Genomic DNA, 24,756 nt, shown 5'->3' with positions numbered 1-24,756 from the left:
ACTCTGCTTCAAAGCACAGAAAGCATGGTATTTACTGCTCATCTCTAACTGCTCTGAAGCAATCCCTGCTCATAAGGCCTATGGCGTGTGCTCACCAGTAGTGAGCTAGAGGTACAGAGGAAGTTAGTAACAAAATAAGGTCAAGGAATTGTTTATATTGTGTTAATTAGTATGTCCAATTAAAAAAAAGTCCCCAAAACCCCGCCTTGAGTATGATCTTATACTGCTATTACTATAAATAGTTATGTCAGACATAGCATGCATAGGACTTCAAGGGTTCTACTTGGAAAAGTCGATGGTAGAAAATGCATACTCTGCAGTACAAAAAAATCAGATGACTTTGAGGTTTGTAATATCAGGCACTGAGAGCAATGAACTTTGTCCTCTGTCAGAAGTTGACAGCAGACTATGTCCTGAAAATGGAATTTTTTTATTGTTGTGTCTTTGCTACCCCTGTAATCCATTCTGTCATGCTGATTCGAAGGTGCTTTGCAAGACCACTACAAACCCAAACCACTGAAGGTCCTTAGATTTGTAGAATCGCTACTCTGGCATTTGGCTTATTACAGAGAACCATATTTTTATCCCAATTTGTTTTGTCATTAGGTAGCTTTAAATTTTATTTATCCCAGATATGCTAATTTGCTGCACAGTCAAACTTCCTTTAATTCCTTGACAACATTTCCCTTTTTTTAAGCAAGGATTTACCTTCTAACTGTTCATTTAACTTTTTTACATTTTGTGTTACGGAGCCAGTTGTGGAACAGAACTCCATCTCTCTATCTGCTCAGCAGGCAGAGCTGGAAGGTAGTCTCTGGTTTCTCTTTGGCTCTTTGTCTGATAAAATCTTGAAATAGGAAATGTGAGGGCCAAGAGGAATATTGACATTGAAGGACAGCGAATCTATCTGGAAATAAGGAGACTGGGAAGATTAGTACCAACTGTCAGCAAAGCACCTGCCTTAAGAGTTTGTCTGGTCTTAATTTAGTCTAGAAAAGTTCAGTTTGACTGGGAGCAAATTTACTTTATTAAAGCGAGGGAAAGGAGTGGGTAGGAAAATATGAAACTGGAGCAACATACCAGAATATTAATATGTTTAGGTGCCAGCTTGCGTCTTTCTTTTATACTTTGATTGGTAAAATTGTAGGGAAATAATGGGAATAGCTTGATATTTTTCTGTTTAAGTTTATGAAAGCATCTAATCTCTGAAGACTGTCTTCCATCTTCTGTCTTTACAGTTATTTTAGAGCCATTAGGCTGCCTCTGAAAATGTAGGCACGAGGTTCTCGGTGATTGAAATGGCTTTAATTAAACAATAAGGGAAAAATGCATGACTGGGCTTGTAAGAGAAAGGGAAGTGTAAATTCTTGTTTATTGTTCTCAGTAAAGGGAAGTAAAAAATATGACATGTAAATTGATCTCTTCTCGGAACTCAGAGTTGCATAATTGATGACATCTAGTTTGACAGAAATGCAGGAGTTGTGCGGAGTTACTTGCATTTAAGATACCAGTTGTAGGGTGAGCTGGTTGATGCAAGCTGTATTTAGTCATACCAAGGAGCTTGTTTTCACTTGGAACCAGCACGATTCTCTTCTGGAACTACGTTTCATTTATTAAGATAAAACCCATTAAAATAGTATGAGGGCATTGATGTGGGGTCAGCCAAAAATGAGTCCCTGAGTCAAGTACTTCCCTGGAGAAGCTTTAGGATCTTGAGCCCTTTTGTCTCCTCACCCTTATCCTCATCTTGTGCAATCCTCTGCTGCCAGAAAATAGTGATTTCAAAACAGATTAATTCTCCCATGCAAGAGTCCTGTACCATCTTGTTGGTGTTACATATGCCAAGAGAATTTCAGCTTGGCCTGTCTCAGGGTGAAACTTTGCTTTGACAGAACAGTGGTCCCTTAACGTTAGGATTTGAGTGCTTTGTCCTCTGCAGCGGTGGCACAGGGAACCGGGATGCTCTCTGTTGGCACCAACGCAGTCATATTTAGCTTTTGCTGAGATTGAAGTGAGAACTGGCTAATATTCCTGCCCCTGTAGGTTTCAATGCACTTCTGCCAAGGCAACTTCATTGTCGTTCCTCATTTTGGTATACCAGCAGTCCTTTTATGTTGATTACAGGCACACCTAGCTGGTTTTGAGCATTTTGATCCAAATTTGTTGTTTAATCAAATTTTAATGTAGTTCTGCTGCAAGGTGTTTTTTTTTTTTTTTTGCATTTGGCATATTGTCTTTTCATCTTGTTCTTTAACTTACGCCATAATGCACGTGTTCAGTGGAAGAACCTTGACACAAACCTTGTATGTATTTATGTATTTACACAAGCAATGACCACACTGCAGCAATATGTAATTCCTGTAATCCAGAAGGTGGTCCAGGTTCAAAGTCTCAGGAAGACCTACCTTCCCATGTCTGGTTGTTTTGTTTGGTTTTTGATAGAAATCTGCTTCCCTGGTTGACTAGTCAGAGAATTAGATTTTTCTTGCCCAAAGGTAATGGAGAAGAAGGGTGAAGTTGCCAGGAAACAGTAATAATGTAAACAGCAGTGCAGGTCTTGAGCCTCTGAGGTAAGTAGTGTCTTCAGCCACTGTTAACTTAGCATTTTGCAGGGCTGAGGCTGTAAGGTGCCTATGCAATAGTGGCTGGGCAGGTGATAGGGTTGGAGAAGTGTGTCACCTCCCTGGTGACAGTGTGCTCTGGGGCAGGATGCTGTGCAAAAGCAAGTGTAGTCTGTTGCGTAAGTCACTGGGCTGGCAGGAGCTGATTTTGTGCTGCTGCGTGGCATAGATAAATGACTTTGCCTCTCTCTCAGTTCCCATGTATAATGGAGCTGTCAAACTGCTGTGAAGCCCAGTTCATTAAGGGAAGTAAAAGAACTTTGGGGTCATTGGGTGAGAGGTGCCATTAAAACACTGTTATCCATACGTCATCGCTTGTGAACCCAGGGACAAAACGAACCGAAGGACTTGCCTTTCTGCTTTGCTTCTACCAGAAAAAAAAAAGAAATCTGATAATAATGTGTTCCCACCAACCCCCACAAATAAAACAGTCCATGCATTTGTAGTGACCCTAGCCTGAATAAAAGCCTTGTTGAGTGTTACTTTAAATTAAGCTTCAGCTCCTATTACTGTTCATTTGTTTGTTTGTTTCCCAAGTGAGGAGTTACATTTTAGTGCCCAGTACTGGCTCGGATTGGGAGTAGGTGTGAATTCTTTGCTCAGCTTTACTGCTGAGCTTATTTGAGAGGGACATGGTTTTGCTTTGTGATATTCCTCTCGCCCCCCCTGTGTCATTGAGCTTTTACAAAAGAGTGTCAGAAAACTTGCTTCAGGCAAAAATAGATGAAAGATCTATGCTAGGTCATATCTATATGTATCTCTCACTAAGTAGCAAGTGTTCAGAGAGCAAGATGTTGAAGACTTGGCATGTTCTGCTTCCTCTTGGGTCACTCTTCCTGGTTCAGCTTTACAACTAATTCTCCTTTTCGTGTTGCTGGCATACTTTGTAAAGCACCACCCTTTTATCTCAAAAGGCTTGGAAAACCAGGCTGGGATTGGTATGTATAACAGCTCATCCCTACTGAAGTCTGGGCGCCCCTGAGAGGAAATGCAGTTGATGGACAAAGTAGATTGTGTTCAGCAAGGACAGCTAACCTGTCCCCTTCACTGCAGCTTTTTACATAGTAAAACTCCTTCCTCTCACCTCACTATTTCTCTCATGTAATACTTTATACTGGATTGCGACGTCTGCTTGAAGAAATCAGCTGACAGGGTAAAGAATTATTAGGGGTGAGTTCTCAGATATTCAGAGCCTGGGTCTCCATTCTGCCCGTCTTCACAAAACTTGAGGCCCTTAATCACTGACTGTAGTTGGTGAGAGGTAGGTGCATTTGAAAAGACTCCTGAGGTACGTACATATTCCTTAAATGCAGAGGGTATTAAGACACCTTGTCTTGGGTTGTTTAGCCATTTGAAAGTTATCGGGTGAATCCTGCATCAAGTGGTTCAATGAATCTCATACCCACATAACTACTGTTATTCCTGCAGAACAGGAACTGAGCCACTTGATGCTGGAGGTGGTAGGGGTATAAGCACATCAAAGCACACTTGGAAGACTCTCTTCCTCAGCAGATGAGGCCGATGCTGTTCTTTGCAGGCCAGGATTGCAGTCCTTGTAAATGAACAAAATTTTTGAAAGTGGCCATTGGCACCTCAGTTTCTAGGTGTTAGGCTTGAGATGTCTCAAAGTAGTGTGGAAAGTGTGGAAAGTTACAGATGATAGCTTTTTTAGCTCAGGAGACAAAAGCTTTTTAAATTTGCATAGCCTGGAGGTTCAAAACTGCCAATCACCCTTAAAAATTAATTAGGAATTGGAAGCCAAGGTCTTACCGGTGTTGCTTCCTGCAGCACCCAAATTTCCCATCCAAATCTGCTCAGTGAGTGAGAGCTACTTGGATGACAGCACCAGCTGGCAGGGGGGCAGGACAGAGTGCGGGTGGCAGCTCCTGCGTCCAGATCCAACAGCAGTGGATGTCCAGGTCCTCCCCTTTGGTTCCTAGATCTATTATCTCTTGATATATTGGAGGTAGCCATGTCATAAGGAATCTCCTTTTCTATCCTGTTTTTATGGGCTGAAGTCCTTGCGCTTGTGTTCAAGACAACAAGGGGTTAAGACTGATGTGTATTATCTGGTAAGCTTATCTTGGCAAAAAAGGTGGAGGGAGAGGGAACTTGAGAAGCAAAAATTAAATGTCAGCAGAAGTGTGACAGACTTGCATTGCTGTTTGGCAACTTGCCATGGAGCTAGTAAAAAGCAAAATTATTGACACAGTTACAGTGGAACAAACAACTGACCTTGCCTGGCTGAAGGAGTGTTTCTGGTTAACTGTTTAGTGACCAGAACGCTACCTAGTGGATTCATGTGTTCAAAGCAAGGACAGAGAAACATCACAATTGACTTAGAGAAACCTTCTACAAATCCTTCCCACTCTTTAAGAAAAAACCCAAGCACCTATAACACTCTTTCCACGGCTTTAGTTCAGTGCTGCGTCTACATTGGTAAGTCACGACTGTCTGCCCAGTGCTGCTGCTAACGGACTGTTAATTCCGGCTTCTCTTACACTTTGTTCATGTTTTACATGGAGAAAGCAGTAGAAAACCATGTGGGTGAAAGTGTCCCTTTTATCAAACTGCTGTCAACGAGGGGTGGGTAACTGTCATAGGCTTCTAAGAGTATTTCCACCCGTGTTCGTGGTGGTGGAGCCAGCAGAAAGTATTTTGTATGGACGTTGCTCCTCTGATCATTGGCAATAATCAGTCTAGGCTGGCAATACAGGCTATGTTAGCTGTGGTCTGGGTATGCTGTTTCAACTGAAGATGCTGTATTGCAGCTGCCCTGATGGCTCCTGGGGAACCTCACACCAGTGTGTGGATAGAGTAGGGAACGATTTTTGGTTTAGGAACATGGGGTGAATGGTGTGAGAAGCGGCTTTTGCTCCCTGGGTTCCTCAGTCAACTGTACAGGAATGGCTGTGATTTGGTTTTTGGATGACTTAGGCTACTGGGGTGGAGAGGCTGCTCAGAGGCAGGGGAGCAGCTCCTCTCCCGAACTAGAACTTAACTTTTGGTGGTCAAGAAACTTGTCAGTGGGGTGGAGACTGACGTGATTGCCTTGGTTTGTGCTGAGGCAGGCCAGGCATGGGAGGGAAACAGCACAAGCCTTGGCTCGGAAGAGATGGTTGGGGTGCTGCGAAGGGAAAAGAGACATGGAAGTTGCCTTGTGGGCAATCAAGGAGCCCAGTGCTGTGAAGAAATGGTAAGGAGATGACATGTAGGTGAGCAGTGCAACAAGTGGTGCTTGAAAGGATGAAGCACGGAGGCTGTGGGTTGTGCCTGGTGGTGTGTGTGTCCTTCTTCCCATTTTCCCTTTCTGTTCCCTGTGGACCTGCTCTGGACCTGAACCCCTTCTTCCCAGCAACTCTTTCATTTTTTTTGTTACAAAACACATCATTAAATCTTGGAGAAACTATGTTGATGTGACGTCAGTCCTCTTGTGAACTGTGGAGCTCCCATTGCTATGATCCCAAAGGGCGTTCTCAGTATATTAATCTCCCTTTCCATGGTGCATGACTGGCTGTGGGGCCAGGCACCCGTCTGAATTGGAAACAAGCCAAGCAAGGGAATTTGACTATTGTGGGAGAGGAGTCTCTTCCTGGACTTCCACCAGGGAAACCACTGAGTTTTGTAAACTTTATTTCTAAAGTGGGATGCACTTTGGGTTAGGGAAAGAAAATGTTTGGCCACACTCAGAATTGGATAGAGTGCCTCTTGTGCTCTCATCATGTTTGCACAATTGTGATTGAAACCCTGTGAGTACTGTATAGGAGTCGCTACTCTGCATCCAGGTTGATATGGCTCAGTGTTTCACTGGTGCCAGATGGAGCTTGTGCTCGGTGTGTTGTTTTTGTTCCACCTGAATGCTTAAAACCTGAAAACTGTATTTTAAGTCTTGCATTCTATTGCATTTTCCTTCAGGCTGAAGTTGTGATGAAGCCTAGAAAGCAGGGGGCTCAGGGAGACTTACCTGGGTCAATCAGCTGGGTTTTGCCTGGCTGATTTATTAGCATTGTTATTTATTTACTTAAAGACCTCAGTTTTACACTGATGTTCTGGCTCTGTCATCTGATTGAGCAGTGTGATGTTTGAGTGTCTCAAACCAGCTGTCCTTAAACTACTGAGAAGATAACAGATGTTGCCTGGTAGGATTTTGGAAAGTTGTGCCAAAGATCTGATCTGTGAAGGAAAGCTCCTTAATGTGTTTGTCTTCCTATAAACCCTTCTAATGCGGGATAGTAGGTCAGCGTGACTGGTGGGTTTCTACCCTTTTAATCCTGAGCAGCTGGAAATCTGCCCCACATCTAGGAACACTAACAGCCACTACTTCACAGGTGAACAGAAAAAAATCCTTACCTGATTGATATTTAGTAATCTGTTACCTATGTATCCTGCAGATTAGGTAGCATCTGTAGCAAAACCATCTGCACATGCCTTCTTCCTGGCACCTTTGGGTGGTAGGAACTAATTTTTAGCCACTTGGTTGTTGAAATACTTCTATTGATAAATTCTGTGCACATATGCATCTCCGCTACAAGGTAGACCTCCTGTATCTGTCTGTGCTTTCTATGCCTCGATGAACGGGTCTAGTTATTTTGGGTTGGTATTTATACATCCTACATTTTCATTTTATGTGAGCACTATTCTGTTGATGGATGATTGGTTTGTATAAGCTATTGATGCAAAAACTGTAATTGGTCTTCTCATCAGTAGTAGAAGACATGCCTTGGAGGGCTACATTATAGAAGTTTGTTAGCTGTGCGCTGTAAATTAGAGGTTCTTCCCTCTTCTGCTTTTCTTGACAGAAACAGAAGAAAATACTGTTTTCATCTAAGTGTTTTGAAGAAATTATCTAGAAGAGATGAGAAATATGACTGTTGTTTTTTGGTGTTTCTTTCTCCTACCTCACAAAGCATCCATCAGCTCTTAGCTCTTCTGGATGGCACAATACGAAGCCAGCTAGCTGTTCAACCTCCTCTCCAGTAAATGTCAACAATGCAATGACCTAACTATATTCCCTACCCTTCAATAATGTTTTTTTCTTGTTCTTTTTCTCTTGTGAAATACTAGAAGTGTTGTGCAAGTAGGTCTGAAATACTGGAATACTGGGGTAAGCTGGTGTAGAAATGCCCTCTGTTCTTTGAAGTAAAAGGGAGAGGGCTGGGGTGGGAAGGTTTAGTGTGGGGGTTTTTTCAGCTGATTTAGGTAAAAAGAAGTGCTCTAGGTGATCTGACTATGGTGCTTAGCCACAGATGCAGCAGCAGATGCTGGGACTGGCGGGAAGGTGTTAAGCAGTTCTCAGAGATGAATTCCTTTTTCCTCTACTGTTGCCTGAAGATTTCATTAACATCATTTTGCATCCTTTTCCATTTGGAAAGACCCAAGAGATTTAGATTGTGGATTCGTTTGTATAGCTTCAGCATTTTGTGTAGCTCTTGCCAAAAGGGAAATCTACAGTGTTTGAAAAAACGGTAATTTACTGGAAAGATCGCCTTGCTTTGTTCTGTCTTACCATTTCCCCTTTGATATTTTCTGACCATTGGTAAAGGCTATTTCAAGAGATTGTGAGCCACAGACGGGATCATCTGTTAAAAATAGTAGCCTGGGTGGCTTGAGGTTGGGGTGATATCTTGTGTACCTGTTTTGGGTGGTAATAGCTATGGGGTGACTGCTGAAGGTAGCACAAGTCTTGCAACTTTGGGGAAGTTGTTCAGCCTCCCCAGTCTTTGTTGTGTACAGTGGTCTAAATTGGTGGGTGTTTATCATGAAATGTTGCCAAAACAAATCTGATAGGGATGTTGGTTGCTGTCTTCTTGGGTGTGTTTCATGATGACTTCTAGTAGAACAGTACGAATTTATGAGCTCTTGTTGATTCTTGCTGGAAAACATTGTTTGAACAGTCTAATTATTTTGTGGCATATCTTGGAACAGCTCTGTATTGACTCAGTTTCTGTAAGAAAAATCTCTCTTAATTGCAGCAAACTTGCAGTTCAACTGTTAGAAAATAAATTTCTCTGCCAGGATGGGGAAGAAATGTCCATCTTTTTTAACTGTGTCTTCTTCTTATGTTTGCTTCCCCTGCCCACCACCACTTAGTAAAGGGTGTTAATGGTTTGTTCTCAAAGGAGGATTTTGTTGCTGCGAAGTGGAATTGAGATTTTTGTCTGTTCCTGTTGCTACCTAGACTTTTTCCTTCAAGGAACAAACTTAGCCCTCCATTTGTCCAGGACACCACCCCCAACTTTTTCCTTTAAGTGAAGCCAGCCTGTTACTCACATGTGCTATGGAGTCATATAATTCCACTAGGAAAAATTTTGAAGGGTCAATAGATTAATTCTCTTCAAGAGGTCCCTTAGGAAAATGACTGTCTTGAAAGTAGCTGTGAGCATGTGATCAAAGATGTGCAAGGTCAGCGTGGGCCTTTCTCCTGAAGCACATCCCTGCTATTGAGGATGGACAGTTGCTGCTGGGTGTCAGGCTGACTGGGGGAAATGTGTCCAGAATGGCCCATCACCCAGGTGAAATTCCTACCCATGCACCTTTTCTTTGCTTATTTCGGTATCCATACGAGCACAGATGTGCTTTCAGAACCAGCCTGCCATTTCCTTGCTAGCCCTGTGAAAACTTTTATGAACAAATGTTTGCTGGTTTGGTGGCAATTAGGTGACAAAACGATCTGTTGTTTCTCCTGAATATATCCGTTGCATCTGTATGAACATTTATTATCTTGGATAATTAGCAAAATTAGCACTAAGGCGGGCTATGTAAATCTTGCAATGTGTTGTTTGTGGGAGTTTGTTCCTTCTATATTTGATTTCAGCAAAGGAGGCTGTTGCCAGGTGCAGACAAGCATGCATAGACTCCATAAACATAGAAACCAACTGTAAAGCCTAAACTTGCCAAGTTATTGCCTAATCCCTGAGAGTGCAGGGGCACACTTGGGTGGAGGGTTATCTTGATATTTTTCTCTCATAATAAGATATTTTGCCTTGGAGAGAAAAAACCTGGACACACTCTCTGATCCCTTCTTCAGGAACACAGCAGCTTTATCATTTTGGCCATGAACAAGTGCACAACTACCAAGCAGATGGCGGAGAGTGCCCAAGAAGGCTGTAACTGGATGGCATTTGGATGAACAATTTGTCATATTCTGGTGCCATAGACTCATTAATTAGTGTGAGTAACTCCAAGCAGACCAGCATCTCACAACAACCTCACAAAAAACAAGGGAAGGCCAAAAGGCTTGGTGTAGTATCTTCCATACAGTCTCTTTGCCCAAATGAGCATTGCCTCCCTACTCCTGTGAGGCAAGGAGCTAGATTGATTAAAAACAGCAAGGAGACCAGTAGCTTTCAAATGACTGAGTGCACAGTGGTGACAGTCTGCTCAGATTATATTCTTGCCCTTATTTCACAGGATGCTAATTTACAGCCTAGATTGGAGCCACCAGGGAACAGAGGAGGGGTTGTCAGCTGATTGTTCAGTCCAGGGCTGTTATTAACAGTGTTTATGGAAACTGGACACTTAGATATTTTCTTTCTCATTTCCTTCTGTAGCTCCTAAAGAATTGGAGGTGGGATTCTGTCTTTGAGGAGACCAACTGTCTGTATGCTGGTAACAGAAGTAGCTATTGAAGTGAGCTGTTTGTCGTGCCCTGAACTTTTTGACTCTTGCGATACAGCTTGTGATCCTGTCTTAAGGGAGCTACACATATCACCTAACTTTAGCACAGAGATAGATGTCTCTCAGAACACACTTTGTAGGTCTACTCTGATTTCCTGGGCCTTTTTATAGACTACAGGTTTAACAGAAAATAAAGCAGAGCCAGGAGTCAGGTCAGTTCTGTAACAATTGAGCTGTCAGAAGGGGAGGGGTGGATGCATGGATGGGACCAAAAAGCCCAGCACAAGAACAAGACACCTAATCAAAAGCAGAGACTAAGACACATCTGGTCATTGTATTCCACAGGCGCTGCATTAATTATACAGCAGGGAGGAAATGGTTTGTGCTCTGAAAAGCTCTAAGAAACCTTATTTTTGGCTTCTCTTCCCCTTTGCCTTCTCCAACCAGATACAAATCTTCAAATCTGCTTTTGAAAAAGCGAATTTTGACCTGTGTACAACTTAATAGCTTTTCAGTAAACAGGTTAAAAAAATACAAGAGTGTTTCAGACTCTTGAGAGGCTATTTTCTGTCAGTAATGCAAACGATCATCACAGATTAACATAGCTCACAAGAAGCCTCATAGATGTGGCAAAATGAGATCACTCCTGAGGCTTTGGATTTTATAAGGTGTTTATAAGCACCTGTATATAGCCTATAGTAAGGAGGAGTTTCTGGTTTTTACTGCCTTTCTGTTCTGGTTTGGCTTGGAGAATTTAGTCTGTAGGGAGAGTGGAAAGCAAAGTCATGGTCCTCAAAACAAGCGGAACAACCACCCCCCAACCGCATCACTATTCTTATCATTCAAGAAAATAAACGCATGGATCTGAAAATCTAGGAGAACATTCAGCACCACTGCAAATTTTTTGCAACTATGTTCTTTGGTTTTTGATAAACTATAAGAAAAAAATGGAAAGTGGTGGTATTTGGTAGAAATGCTGGTTGTACTGGTCCTCTGGAGGTTGTCTGATCTAACCTCCTGCTCAAAGCAGAACTGTCACCATTGCTGGATTGCATCAACCATGGCTTTGCCAATTCTTTAAAACCTCCAGAGATGGAGATTTATAACCTGTTTGAGGGTCACACTGTCCTCCTAGTAGGAAAGATTCTTTTTATATGTGCAACCTGAACTTCCAAGCTGCCATCTGTGCCTGTTGCTCCATGTTACACCACCCAGTACTACTGAGAAGCATTTGTTCAATTCCATCATCTTTGCAGCTCCTCTTTCAGATTTTGGCTAGCAGCTACTTAGATCACTCCTTAGTCTCCTCCTTGGTAGACTAAAAAAAAGCCCACATCCCTCAGCACTTCTTGCAGGAGTCATTGTAGGCTTCTGGATCCTTTCTTGACGTCCCTCTTGAACTGGGGGGCCTGGGTGTTGTACTCAGTGTGCAACCTCATCAGCACTGAGTTGGGAGGAATGATGGCTTCCCAAGATTGTCCAGCCCTGGCCCTCTGGATGTAGCCTAGGACAGGGTTTGTCTTAGAACCAGAGTCCACCTTTTCAGCTTTTTCAGCCTGGCACCTGCTGTAAGGTGCAGGTGTTTTTTGGCAGAACTGAACTTCCGATCTGTGCTGATCATGGGATTATTCCACCCCAGGTGCAGGGCTCCACACTTCTCCTTGTTGAACCTCATGAGGTTTCTCTTGGCCCGATCAAGTTTCACAAGGTCCATCTGGGTTGAGGTTCTGCCATTTGGCTTTTCAACTTAACATCATCCGTGGATTTGCGAGGGTTGCAGCTGTGCTGGTATTAAGACTGTTGTTGGGGTGTTGAGCATTATGGGTCTTTGTATTGATGCTTGGGCTGCTCTTCTTGTGCTGGTGTCAAGATTGTTTTTAGGATGTTGAGCATTATGGACCCTTGTGTTGATGTCTGGGCTGCCAGCTGCATTGAAACAGGGTGAGGGAGCCAAAATAGCAGCACTCAGTGGCTCAGTACTGTGAATTTCCTTAGCAAGCGCTCACTGCCTTCACCTTCTAGGCTTCTGAACTACTGAACCCACTGCAGCCGTGGGCAAGATGGTGGTGGTGGTCCCGCTGTCCTCATCCCTGCCAGGAGCTTATGCAGGATGCTGCAGTGGGGTCACCACCATCAGCGTGATCCCCGAAGCCCGGCAGCGCTGCAGCAACTCTGGTGGGCGACCGCTGGAGGAAAGTTCCTTTTTTGAAAACACATTCCCTGTTGTACTTTGCCCAGCAAATTAACTGTGGAATGTTGTTAAATGAATAAGGGGAGGTCAGAATGGAAACATCTGAAACTTGCCATCTTCTGAAGAGTGTGACTGGAAGCCCCGTTAATCGTTATCTATTTGGTAGTAAGCAAGTAAGTGTTTGCTGGTAGCAATTAAACTATTGTTTTAAGGATTAATGAGTGGGAGAGACATTGGTTTCACATTAACAAACAAGCGCCATTTAGAGCAAAGGCCTCGGGCTGGCACGTGATGTGCTGGTGTCTTGTTCTGAGCAGCAGTTGCGTGTTCCCTTCACACCCCAGCTTTCAGCGATTTTATAAAGAGAGATTGTCCGTGACTTCTATTTGCAATAGTGCAGAGATGCTGAAAGAAAGTGGGTGTCGAGACCTTGGCAGTGTGGTATGAGATGGGTTCACCTGGCTAAATATGAAGTCAATTTTTTTAAATATTTGAAAAAAACCTACTCTTTACTGACTGTCATTTCTAATGGGAAATTTGCCAGTTGTGTTAGTGATGCCCCTTTCATTAATTTACCAGCACTTGTCATCTGGCCCTTTGGTGAGGGAAGCTGGCCAAGGGGTAAAATTGTGTAGCAGGGTTGACCCCACAAAATGTACCCTCTGCATCTATTTCAGGCAACCTGGTTTGGCCGTTATCTGCATGCACATGTGCTCGCGAGCCAGGGGCTGGGCAGCGCCTACCAGGGTGGGTTAGATGTCAGCTAACCTCGGAGGAACGCTGTAGCTGTGGTGTACTGTGTTTTGGTGTCACTGGTATTGTGCAATCCTGTATAGCTAGGTAGGCAAAAACAAAAATTGGAGATTAGATGCCATGAGGAAGAGGAGCATGTGTCTTGGTTGACATTAACACAGAAGATTCAATCTGTGTGTGGTAGAGTGGAAAAAAATCCTCTATTAGGTCAACTGGGCTATTTTTTTTTTTTTTAATTTTGTGTACAATGTAGGGGGATTGGGACAATAAAAGCTGTGTGGACTGAACAGAAAATTGTATTTCATAATTAACGAATCCAGGGCTTTCTGCTTTCAAAGTGGACAAGCAGATGTGTCTGTGCTGGCCTGAAAATCTATGTGCTGCTGCCAATCCCAGAAGAATGACTACATTTAAAGAAGTGCCTGACTTTGTTTTCTTCTATCAGCTTTCCATGGCCTAGCTTTTTTGTTTTCAGCCCGATCTGTAGCTAACAACATAATCAAGCTGTTGTGCATGGTTCCCTTCTGTGCAAGGGCCCTGTGCAGGCTAAGCAGAGAATTGCCCATGAGGATGCAGGTTTTATCCCCCTAAAAGGGGTTTATCAGGACTGAGCTCCTTTCAGCAATATGAATAGCTTGCAGTTCTCAACCCTGTCAGTACCCCTTTAATTTTACATTGTTGTTTGTTTTAAAAGTTGACCTATTTTATGTTGCCATGCTCCGTTTGCTTCTGTGAGTGCTGCTACTGCCTCTCACTTCTGAGCAGAGATCTCTGTGGCTGCTGTATTTCTCAAGGAGCATCATTTTATATTTTGTGCTAGTAGGGGAAGGGCCTGCAGTGCAGACATTCAGTTGAGTTTCCTGGCAGAAAACGGTGATGATGAGACAGAATGAGCTCCCGATCACGCTGGCAGTGAGAGCTGAGACATCATCCCTCGTTCCCAAGGTGTCAAGGCTTTCTTGTTTTCAGTAAGGGGTTTCACTGGCCTAGCTCCTTCTGGCTTTTATGTTGGGTAGACTCCATCAGGCACCAGATATCTGGGTGACAGGCCCATAGTTGACGTCTCTCCAACCTCCCTCAGAGATTTTTGTCCTCATCCCTAGTACATTTTTCCCTCATGCTACCCCAGGGCTAAACCTCTCTCAACTCAAAATCCAGTTTCTGCGTGAAAGCAAAATAACCCAGTTTTCAGCGATTCATTTGAATTTTGAATTCGGGACTTTTGAGAGAGGTAACCACCATCTAAAATGATGAAGTTAACACACAATGTCAGGAGATTGCATGGAGATGTGAGCTCCTATTCTTTCTGATTTAAAAAACACACAAAGAACGTGGCTACTCTCTCTTCCATGAAACTGAGTGATCTGCAGGCTTGAAACTTGAGAGCAATCTATCAGTGATGGTGCAGAACAACTTGTTTGAGCTGGAGGCAGTTTTAAATGAAGGCTAATTATTGAGTAACCGTACTAACTAAAGTGTTTGAGTATCCCTTTTCACATTGGCAGAGCCACAAACCTGTTGATGTTTCTCTAATGACTACTCTATCATTCATCACCCCGGCATTTGGCTCTTTTTCTTTCCCAGGCTCTCAGTAAGTTGCTTAAAATAAAAGACCGTAGACTAATTTCAGTTAACTGATTAAGCTGAATTGCTGTTTGGACTAACTTTTTTGCTTAAACCGAAAAACATTTTGCGTTCCAAAACAGTGTTTCCAAACTGCCTTTGCAGAGTAGCATTCAACAAATACAGCTGGGAGAGAGTATTTAAATACGGTTGTGTTTCAGTTTTCCATTTGCCCACACCGTTAGAAGGCAGGAAGCTGAATGTGGCCAGAATTGTGGGCCTGCCTGTTAACAGCTTTGGCTCTCAATGTCCTACAGGTCCAGCTGCAAGTAGAAATTGTAAATTTAGCTTCTGGTTCTCTTATCATAAAGAACATTTTCTTGCTGTGCAGCCAGTAGTGCTTTAGAGGCTTCATCAGAAGAGCTACTGGTACTGCAAGCTACCCCTGAATGTTGCTTTCCATGGGGATTTAGTAACTTGGCTCCTAACGCTCTGCAGACTTTTTTGCAGGCTTAGATGCGTCGCTCCCTGACCAGGTTATGGGTGCCAACAGAAACTTCCAAGTGCTGATGCAGTTAGGGTGAGAAAGCTGCGCTTCTCCCATGCTTGCTCTGGCCTCCTAGGATCTGGTTTTACTGGAGTTTCGAAAGCAGGTACTTGCTGGTGCGGTTCTGCCTGTGCCAGGAGCAGGTTACCAGTCCGTTCTCCTGGGTTTGTACGGAGTTTCTTGCGTGGGCAGGCCCGCTCCTGCAGCGGGGCAGCCACGAAGCTGAGGCTTTCACTGTGGGTTGGCTTTGAGAGCCTTGTTGCCTGGAAGTTACTGGGACCTGGGTCCCTCTTGTAGGGTGTTCCTGGAAAATCAGTCCTACTCTTCCTGCTGATGCCCTCAGCACTTTCTGCCATACCTAGTGCAGGCTCTTACTGGATTCTTGTGTTTTATTTCGCTTAAAAAGAAAAATCTCATCTCAAACCATTATATGGAGAACTTTTGGCCTTTATTTGCATTTGTTCCCTTTACTAACATAGGTCAAGCTCACTGGAAGAAGAAAAACTGTTGTGAAGTTTTTGAGAATTCAGCAGAGGTTTTTTGGGGGAATAGGATTCAGGTTTTTGTTGTATCCTTTATTGGAAGCTTAGGTTGTGCCTTGTTTAAAGATTCTCTGATGGCTTTCCTGTGCTTGGTGGGTGCCATAATTTAGGTTAGTTAGTGGCTGAATTTAAATATTCTTTGGTCAGGCTTATTCTGAATTTATAAAATGTATTAATATGTTTGAAACAAGCAGCTGGCGACTGGGGTGGTGAGGAGATGTAATGTGTGGGTTTTTTTCATAGACTTTCTAAGAGGCCATAGTAATGATGAATTTACACCAGGATGCTGCAGCGAAGGGCACGGTTAGATGAATTTCTCTTCTGTGGAAAACACCAGCAGCCACTTCAGAAGAAAATGCATCAAGGATCTTGGTCAGAAGGAAATTACTGTGCTGATTGTGATGCCTTTGATTTCCCTCCCTAGCTAGTAGCTGAAGGACCTCTGACACATAACTCCTATTTTTCCACGGTCATTTTGGGGTGAAGTACCTCTCTGTGTCATAACAGGAAGAAAGAAAGAAGGGCTTACTGCTATTCTAGGACATCATAAGGGAAACTTAATGTGCTTGATTTCCTTTTGAGACTTGTGTTGTGGGAGAAATGCACCATTGTTCTACTTATTTCCCATTTTTTATCAAGGATTTTTAACCACTTCCCAAATGACAACCATTTCTTCACACTAAAACCTCTTCCTTTATTCATAAGACCTCATTTTCCCCAATTTAGTGTTCTGTATGTCAGAGGCCTTTCCCCTGTTTCAGCCTCAGGCTCCTTCTCTGTACATCATGATATGTAAAGCTTTATTAATTATTTTGTCCTGTCAGTCATGTCTGGTCAAATACATTCCCCATAGGTATAAACTGGGTAATTCCAATTTATTTTTAAAAAATCATTGAAGTGTAAACTAAAATTGTCTTCACAGTGCTGGATGTTCAATTAACTGAATGTGAAGTTTACATTTGAAGGGTGGCGTTTCAACGCAGAACAGCTTAAAAATACTACTTTTAAACAGAGATTTATGACATATATAATTTAGAAAAGTTCAGGTAGAGGCTTTACTTTTGAGCTAAACAAGGTATTTGTGTGTCAACCCCAAAAGGGCTCTAGAGCAGGAAAATGCTGATAGAGACAGCAAATGAACATAAAAGCTTCAGAATTAAAAATTTCTCATGAGGGAAAACAATGTGAAACGCGCATGTTTGAAAGCCCGAATCTTAAAATTGCTGACCATTCAGTGATAGCTATGAAAAGAGAGGACATCTCCATCATATTTAAAAAAAAAAAAGGCACAAACAAAACCCAGCCAACACTAGTTATTTGTTTATGGATAATCTTTGTCTATTTGTTGTAGAGTCCCCTGTTTTGAACATTTAAGACATGTCACCAGTACTCAAATGCAGCACTGCACAGAGAGCACACAGAGAACTGAACTCTGTGGTGACTTTTGTTACTGTGGTACTACTAAAACCTGCAGTATGGCTGACATCATTTCTGCTTTATTGGCTGCTCTCTCTCTTTTGGGCTGAATAGGCAAGGGTTTGGGACCCTGGCGGGCTGATGCTCAGCTGTGAAAAATCGGAGGTGGCTCCAGCCTGGGAGATGGGATGTGAACGTTTCACTTGAGGAATGTTTAGAGTGGGGTTTAGACTGCAAGAGCCTTGCTAAAACTTTCAGGAGAGACAAAAGTGGTCTGTAGATGGAATATCTTGGAGAAATTTGTTTTGGTCCAGGATAAGAGTGATCACGGCTCATTGATTAGATGGTTTCTAAGCTGTGCTCGCTTTGCTGGGGATGTTGTGTGTTTTGGAGGAGTCTTTGCTCTCACAGCAAGACCCATGTATTAATAGTTCACCAGAAGACTCTATTCTCCCTTGCTTCCACATACACTTCCTTCAAGCTCAAACTTGGTGTTATTTTGCTGAAAAGAAGCAGCAGTTTCCAAAGGACGTAGCAGGGTCTCTATCTGTCTTTTACATGCATTGCAAATTCCCTTGGTTACCTTTGTGTCTCTGTACTGGGGACTTGGTGCACCACTTGGGTCCTGGCAATAGCAAGGTAGAAGAATATCCGAAGAATTAGCAGCCACCTTCTCAGAAAATGTGTTTGTGCTTTGTAGCAATGTAATACTTCAAAAGAATTTCCTTGGCATCATTTATGTTGCACCAGGTAAAAATCCCCACTGACTAAACTCAGGGAGTGTCGTTCTCGAAGAGTTCTCTACCTGCTAGAAGTTTACTATCATGTTTTCGTTCTCAGTGATTAAACCAACATCACAAGGTATTTATCTGTCATCCAGGTGCTTATTTGTAGACCATCAGCTGTGCGTTTTTGGACTGCGAACACCATGAGACATTTCTTTGCAACTTACATATTTGGGTGGGAACCGCTGTCTTGGCAGTACTTACTCCAGTGTGGAAATATGTGTCACTTCCAAGTAAAAGCCTGGGAAACAGTAATGCTGGTGTGGGTGTTTTTTAAAGTCCTGGGACTGGTGTGGTAGATCTTCTAAACATGATTGTGAGGGCTCCTTTGTCTCTGATCCCAATATATCTTCTTTTTTTTAGGCACAACTGGAAGCTCAGAGGGCGACTCAGGATTTCCAGAGGGCCACTGAAGTGCTGCGTGCTGCAAAAGAGACCATTTCGCTCGCTGAGCAGAGGCTGCTGGAGGATGACAAACGTCAGTTTGACTCTGCCTGGCAAGAGATGCTCAACCATGCTACTCAGAGGGTAATACAAACTTGCCCCAGCATCTGTCTTTTCCACATTTTGTGTCCTCCTGTGGTGTATGAGGCTAAGTTTCTGAAAGAACAAATTTTGTATCAGTCCAGATACATGGCGTGTAAGAAATGAAGGTGCAGAAAATTATGAAGCCTAAGGTGATTTGGGCCTTGGGCTCCTACTGAGACAGTGGTAGTTCTCTGTCTGGCTGTGCTAGTAGCTAGTGAACTAGCTCTCTAAAGAAAAAGAAATTGCTGTCTATGTAATAGGGATAAACAATGTCTTGAAGCATATCTGCATTTGGAGTTATGCCAGAATAATTGCATAGGGATGGCTATTCCTGAATACACGTGTTATGGAAACTCTTACTCTGGAAAAAAAAAAAAAAACAGGGATGTGTTCCAATTTTAGTATAACCTGTTCTCAGTATGGAGGAAGTTGAACAAGGCACTTCTCTTCAGAAACGTATGTTTGAATGTAGAATTACTAAAAAATGTGCGTTGTGTTTTAAGCTTGAATGCTGCTGTATCCTGAATTAACTTTCAAATTTAGACAAGGTCTTACCTCCTTTTTAAAGTCTTTTAAAATCTACAGAAGAGATGCACAGTCTGATAATGAGAGGGGGTATTCATTTTAGCAGCTGTCAAGAAGAATTTTCCTGTCATTTGCCATGTCTCTTTCTTTTTCCTGTCTGTTAAAGAAAAAGGCAGAAAGGTTTTTTTTTTAACATGAAAGAACCAAAAATGGAAGTTAAAAACCTTTGTTCTGTCAGAGTTCCCTTAATATGCCAGTGAAGCTGAACTTGTTATTCCAAATATGCTAGGGTGCCATACGGTGTTCGTATTGTCTTGCAGTCCTCACCGCAGCAGCTCTGTTCTGTTGCAGAAGCTTCTCAGTTATGAAAAAACCCTGTATTTCAGAGTGAATAGTAAAAAACAGCTGCCTGATGAAGAAACAGCGAACAAAAAGGATGTTGGCTCTGTGTAGGGGAGAGATGGAAAACCTGGTATATATTAAAAAAGGACAAACAAATTCCAGGGTATTGCTGTGTTATTGTCTCTGTTATCATTAGGTGTTTGCAGATCTCTGTGTTTCTGAAGGCAGCTCCATCTTTGCATGTGTGCCAGGACACTAGCAGCCCTCATTTTCCCTGGTTGTTATCGCTGTTCAAAACGAGGAAAATCCAGACAGGCATACACAATTTTTGATTCTCAGAATAGATACATGTGAGAACTGGAGGCATCAAAGGAGTTGCTTAGAGCTCCTGACTGCTGAACTGCTGAGATCTGGTGGAGACTTGACAGCAGCCATGGCTCAGCTGCTTCTCTCTTGCTGGCATAGTGAAAATTTGTGTTGGGGTGGGTGACGAAAGAAGTGCTGGCAATTTCAAGACTTCAAATGGATTCTTCTTTTTCCTTGGATATTTCAAGGGAATTCCTGTGTCCTTCTACAACCCTTAATCCTTCCCCGATGGGCTACAAGAGAAGTACACCTGGGATGGGCAAACTCAGTGATTTAGAGCAGGAGATGGCTGCTGGCAGGGTTTGGTGGAGTCACACTGGTGGTGTTGATATGTATCATCTCTGAATGGAGACTATGTGCTTGTCAGAGGACTGATTCCAACCACAGTGTCTCTGATGGTTACAGCTGAACAGTAATTAGGAACCTAAGTTTGATTTACTGCAGTTATAAAATCTCCTTGGCACAGACTGGATTGTATAGAGCAGCTGATGGCTCCTTGCATGAAAAGTGTGTTACCCAACTCTTCCCAGTGCTTAAAATAGTCCGGGTAAGCTCAGTTCCCAGAAAGCACCTATGTGCACCTTTCCAGCATCCAGCAAGTTTGGAAAGAGTTCCATGGAAGTTTGTCTTGTGATTTTCATTGGCCATACTGGAGGTTTTAAGGCCAGGGCCAGAGCCAAGAACTTGAAAGTCATGACTGAATATTGGTTTGTTTGGAGGGCTTGACTGAGTTTTAGAACTTCTTTAGGAGCGGAGTAAATACTTCCTTGGTTTTGGTGCATGCAGTTAGTGAAACGCTCAGGGTTCAGTGAGGTAAACAGAATAACTGGGGTTTCAAGGAGCAGAAAACATTGATCCCTACCAAGCTATGAATGAAAACAGGTTGGAGGATGAGACCTACTAGAATGAAATTTCTCCTTGACACAGTCTTGCTTTTAACTCAGATCATTAACTATAAATAAAATTTGAAAGTACTAATGGAAGAAAATGTTTCTGGGGATGAAGGCTGAGCACTGAGAAATAGAATTCCTCTGCTTCTTACTACTTACTCCTGGAGAAAGTTTTTGCACTCTAGTTGTTTGGATCTGCTAGCTTTTTTTGTGTGTGTATATTTATTTTCTGTCCAACACATCTGTCATGTATAATCTTGCGCTGGGTCTTGTACAGCAATGAATCAAGTGCAGAAAAGCACTGCTGTGCCAAATGTTAGAAATGAGCTACTAATTCTGAGAATCAAGAATACCAGGTTGGAAGGGACCTCAAGATCATCTGGTCCAAACTTTCTTGGCAAGAGCATTTGTTTCTCTTTTGGTAGAAATGTCAGCCAAGAGTAAAGGGTCTCTATTTGCTATTCTTAGGCAGAGGTAGCACACTATTGAATTAATCTGGAATTTGGAACAAAACCTGAGCCCTGTAGCAGCTTGGTAGCTGACAAACAAATCAAACAGAGAGCGTAAAGGAAAAGGGTAGGCAAGAGAACAAATGAGACACTTATATTTTTGTACAGGCATGTATGGAAATGCTGCCGGGTTGCTTTTGAACTTGACCCACTGGATGACTTCGGTTCCATGGAAATGCTGTTTGCAGGCCCTTGCTGGGAGGAAATAGAGATAAGGGTTTCCTGTTGTAATTGCTTTTAGATTTCTTCATAGACTGAAAAACTATTAACACTATTTTTAATGTGACAATCTAATGGATTACTGTAAATAAGGCTTTTGGTAGCCACTGTTGAAGAAAATAATGTAATAGAGTTACTGAAATTTTGCTTATCCTGGATGGGCTGGGAGCATAACACGTGGAAGATGTTTTTATTTGCAGTGCAGACAGGACCAGTGTGAATAGGTACAGTGAGTACAGACTGTCACTCAGCTATTTTTGTCATGTTGCTGTTTGAGCTGTGTTTCCAAAATAAACTGGGTGCTTAAACAGGAGCTGGGTGCCCACCCACCTGCCTGGGGAGATGCAACTAATCCCTGTAAATGTCTGTGCTTGAGCTATGTATTAACCACAATGAAGCACAGGACTGTGATGCGATCCTTGATGTTAGGCTGTACCTGCTTCTACTCTTAACTTTATGTGTATTTTGGGGTAGATTCCTGTAGTTTTTTTTCCTAGATATGCCATTGCTGCACAGATCTCAGATAAGTGTAATGACACGTGGGCTGGGATTTAGCTCATCAGTTTCAGGTACCTAGAACATTACTTTGTATGTCCCAGTTACTTGCCTAAACTTCCATTATAGTCAAAGCAGGTCTGATAAATAAGTTGGTGGTGTCTGGAAAACAATTAATGTGACCAGAGGGGCAAGCTCATTATAAGATGAATTATCTGTTGATTCTAATGGATATGTAATAACCTAGCTTGCATGTAGGCAGGTTTGATGAGTTCTTAAGCTGCCCGGAGAAGAAAAGTACTCTTCCCTGTTAGCTGTTGGTTTACCAGGTTTTTAGTAACTGAGGTTTGTCATCAAAATTTGAAGAAAATGTTTTTGGGAAGTGGAAGTGTGGTGCCCATCTTTGGTACCTTGAATTATAATGCTGCAATTCGGGGTGCAGAGAGCAGGGCTATAAAAGGATGGAGAGCTTTGGAGGGCTGATGGAGAAAGATCTTGACTCCTGTTGAAAATCATTCATAAATGTGTACAAAAGGAAGGTGCTGACAGGTGTGTTTCCTCCAGTTTGAGACAAGCTGGAGCAGAAAGGAAGATCCTTCGTGGATTTCAAGAGAAACAGCTAATTTCTAATTGCCGATGCAATCTGCAGTCTTAAAAAGGTTCTGCTTTTACAGCCTTTCCTGAGATACGTTCAGTTCATAAATTCTGGCAGGGAGAAGAAATGTTTTGGCTCTTGATCATGAGACATTTTAAAGAGGAAGGGAGTGAAGAGGGAGGAGGCATGTTTCCTCTTGGTTTAATTTGGCTTGTGAAGCTCCCTTTGATATTATACTGTGAAGTACCATCTGTCAGTGTAAAAAGCGTGGGGGCTTTCGTGATATAGAGAGAAGAGATACTTCCTGCAGATAGAAATACTTGGAGAAAAAGGGGTGAAAAGAAAAGTCTGTGAAAGAAACAACAAAAATATCCCCATCCTTCCCTGCCCTAATGTCTCTGTCGCTTCACCCTGGAAATGCAGGGGTTAAATGCAATCTCTTGCGTTGTTGATTCTGTCCTTCTGGTTGACTGATCTTGCATTGTCTCTTACTACTTCGATTTCTAATTCTTCACCTATAAGAGCCATCAATTTAATTTTTTGAGAAAGAAACAATTGTTCAGAGTAATTCTCTGGTTTAGATGGTCAACTTTGCTTAATTTCACTGGTAACAACAGGTGCAAAAGAAAAAATTATTACTGAAATTTTGCCTGGAGTCCATCTTTGGCTTCAGATCATCCAAATATTTTGGGGGGAACAAAGCTGCTTCTACAGGCTTAATCACTGAAAATACGTACTCTACACTGATCTTCCTTTCCCAGACATCTACGTTGGAAATGAGAGGGTAAGGAAGGAGAGAAGAGGAATTTATTGATACCTGTATTGTTGGGGTTTTTTTTGTTTTCCAAAGGTTGTATCTTATGTTCTGTGCTTGTGTGGGCATCCTAGAAGTTCACTCGCTCTGGATATTTTTGTGTAAGAGTGTGTCCCCCGCTCACCCCCAGGGTATGGATGGCAGGTCCAATGTGAGGGAGAGAGTTGTCTTGAGCAGAGGTGACATCCTCACTTACGTCTCTGCTTTTTTCTAAGTGATGCTGTTGCATCTGTGATGGCTTAGGAGCATCAACAACGCAAGGTTGGTGATAGAAGCTCAGTGACTTTTATGAGACAAATCAGCTTGGTTACCAGTCCATATAAGACTGCTTTTTCCCCGACTGTTTTATTAGGTCTGATAAAGAGCACTTATTTCCCACACAAGCCTTGTCAGTCTTCTAAGACCTTTTTAAAAGGTGAGAAGTTTCCCTGGCTGGTCTTAACGTTGAACCTTCCAGATGTAGAGGTGCCAGCGTGGCTTGCAGTTTTTTTCTGTCCACGTGTCCTGATGGACAGCTTCTCTGTTTAAAGACCATTTGGCTTTTGTGGTGGAGTGGATGATCTTTTTCTTTATTCTTGTCTGAATGAAGTGCTTAAATGCATATTGACAGGTGATAGATCTTCACAGATGTACATCAGTCGTCCAGGCATTGTCCTTAGCCTGGGGCGTGCACCTTGAGCCCCTGTTCCGGGGAAGGGGACAGGCTGTCTCTGGCCTCTCCACAGACTTGTGTGGGTAATGTGAGCACAATGACAGAACACCCACAGGAAAACAACGGGGTGCAGGGAGATGGTTTTCCTTACATCACTGATTTCTCAAAAGGCTGAAGTATACAACCTTTTTTTTCTTTCTAAAAAGGGTAATGAACATGGGTACGAATGTCTGGCAGCAAATTCCATATTTTATCAGATCTTTTGAGTTTTTTATCATCTGTCATCCTCAAATCTCAGTTCTGCAGGGTTCAGCATTTCTGTGATGTTTGAAATTGAAGATGTGCAAAATCAACATGATGCTGGACACCTAACCTGCTTTACGGCCCTGGTACGGGTAGTACTTAGAATGTGGTTCATCCCAGATATCAAAGTTGATGCTAATTTTGCCCCAAGAATGGATGTGAGGGACTTAATTGAGCATTGGCAAATTCCAGACGTTCTATTATTTTGTAGCTTCGAGCATTTTAAAATTGCAGTTTCCTTGCTGTGCTACAAAGCAGGCGAGCCAGCTTTTGTGCAGCCTTTGGAGACCGTATTTCAATTTAAGATGCTTCCATGCTAAAACTAGTCTTGTCTGACATATTTTACTTGGAATGTCATTGCATCTACCTAGCTTTCAAACACTTGTTCGAGATAAGAGGCTACAGCTTGTTTTTGAGGATGCAGGAGAGAGCCTGTTATGATTCTGCTAAATTATTTTTTTGACCATTCTTCAAAAGTGGATA

The 24,756-nt window shown here is 42.5% G+C and overlaps 1 protein-coding gene across 1 annotated transcript in view; it reads left to right on the top strand.

The window, feature by feature from the left end:
* SH3BP5 (SH3 domain binding protein 5) overlaps positions 1-24,756 on the top strand; it is a 52,492-nt gene that overhangs the window by 13,828 nt on the left and 13,908 nt on the right. Inside the window, exon 4 of the mRNA XM_065832628.2 lies at positions 18,399-18,563. Within this exon, the coding sequence (XP_065688700.1) occupies positions 18,399-18,563 (165 nt within the window). The remainder of the gene's footprint in view (positions 1-18,398; positions 18,564-24,756) is intronic.

Source organism: Patagioenas fasciata, chromosome 2 (assembly GCF_037038585.1).
Source record: "Patagioenas fasciata isolate bPatFas1 chromosome 2, bPatFas1.hap1, whole genome shotgun sequence".
Lineage (NCBI taxonomy): Eukaryota > Metazoa > Chordata > Aves > Columbiformes > Columbidae > Patagioenas > Patagioenas fasciata.
Note: the sequence above shows the minus strand (reverse complement) of the source record. Positions and strands in the feature narration are given on the sequence as shown.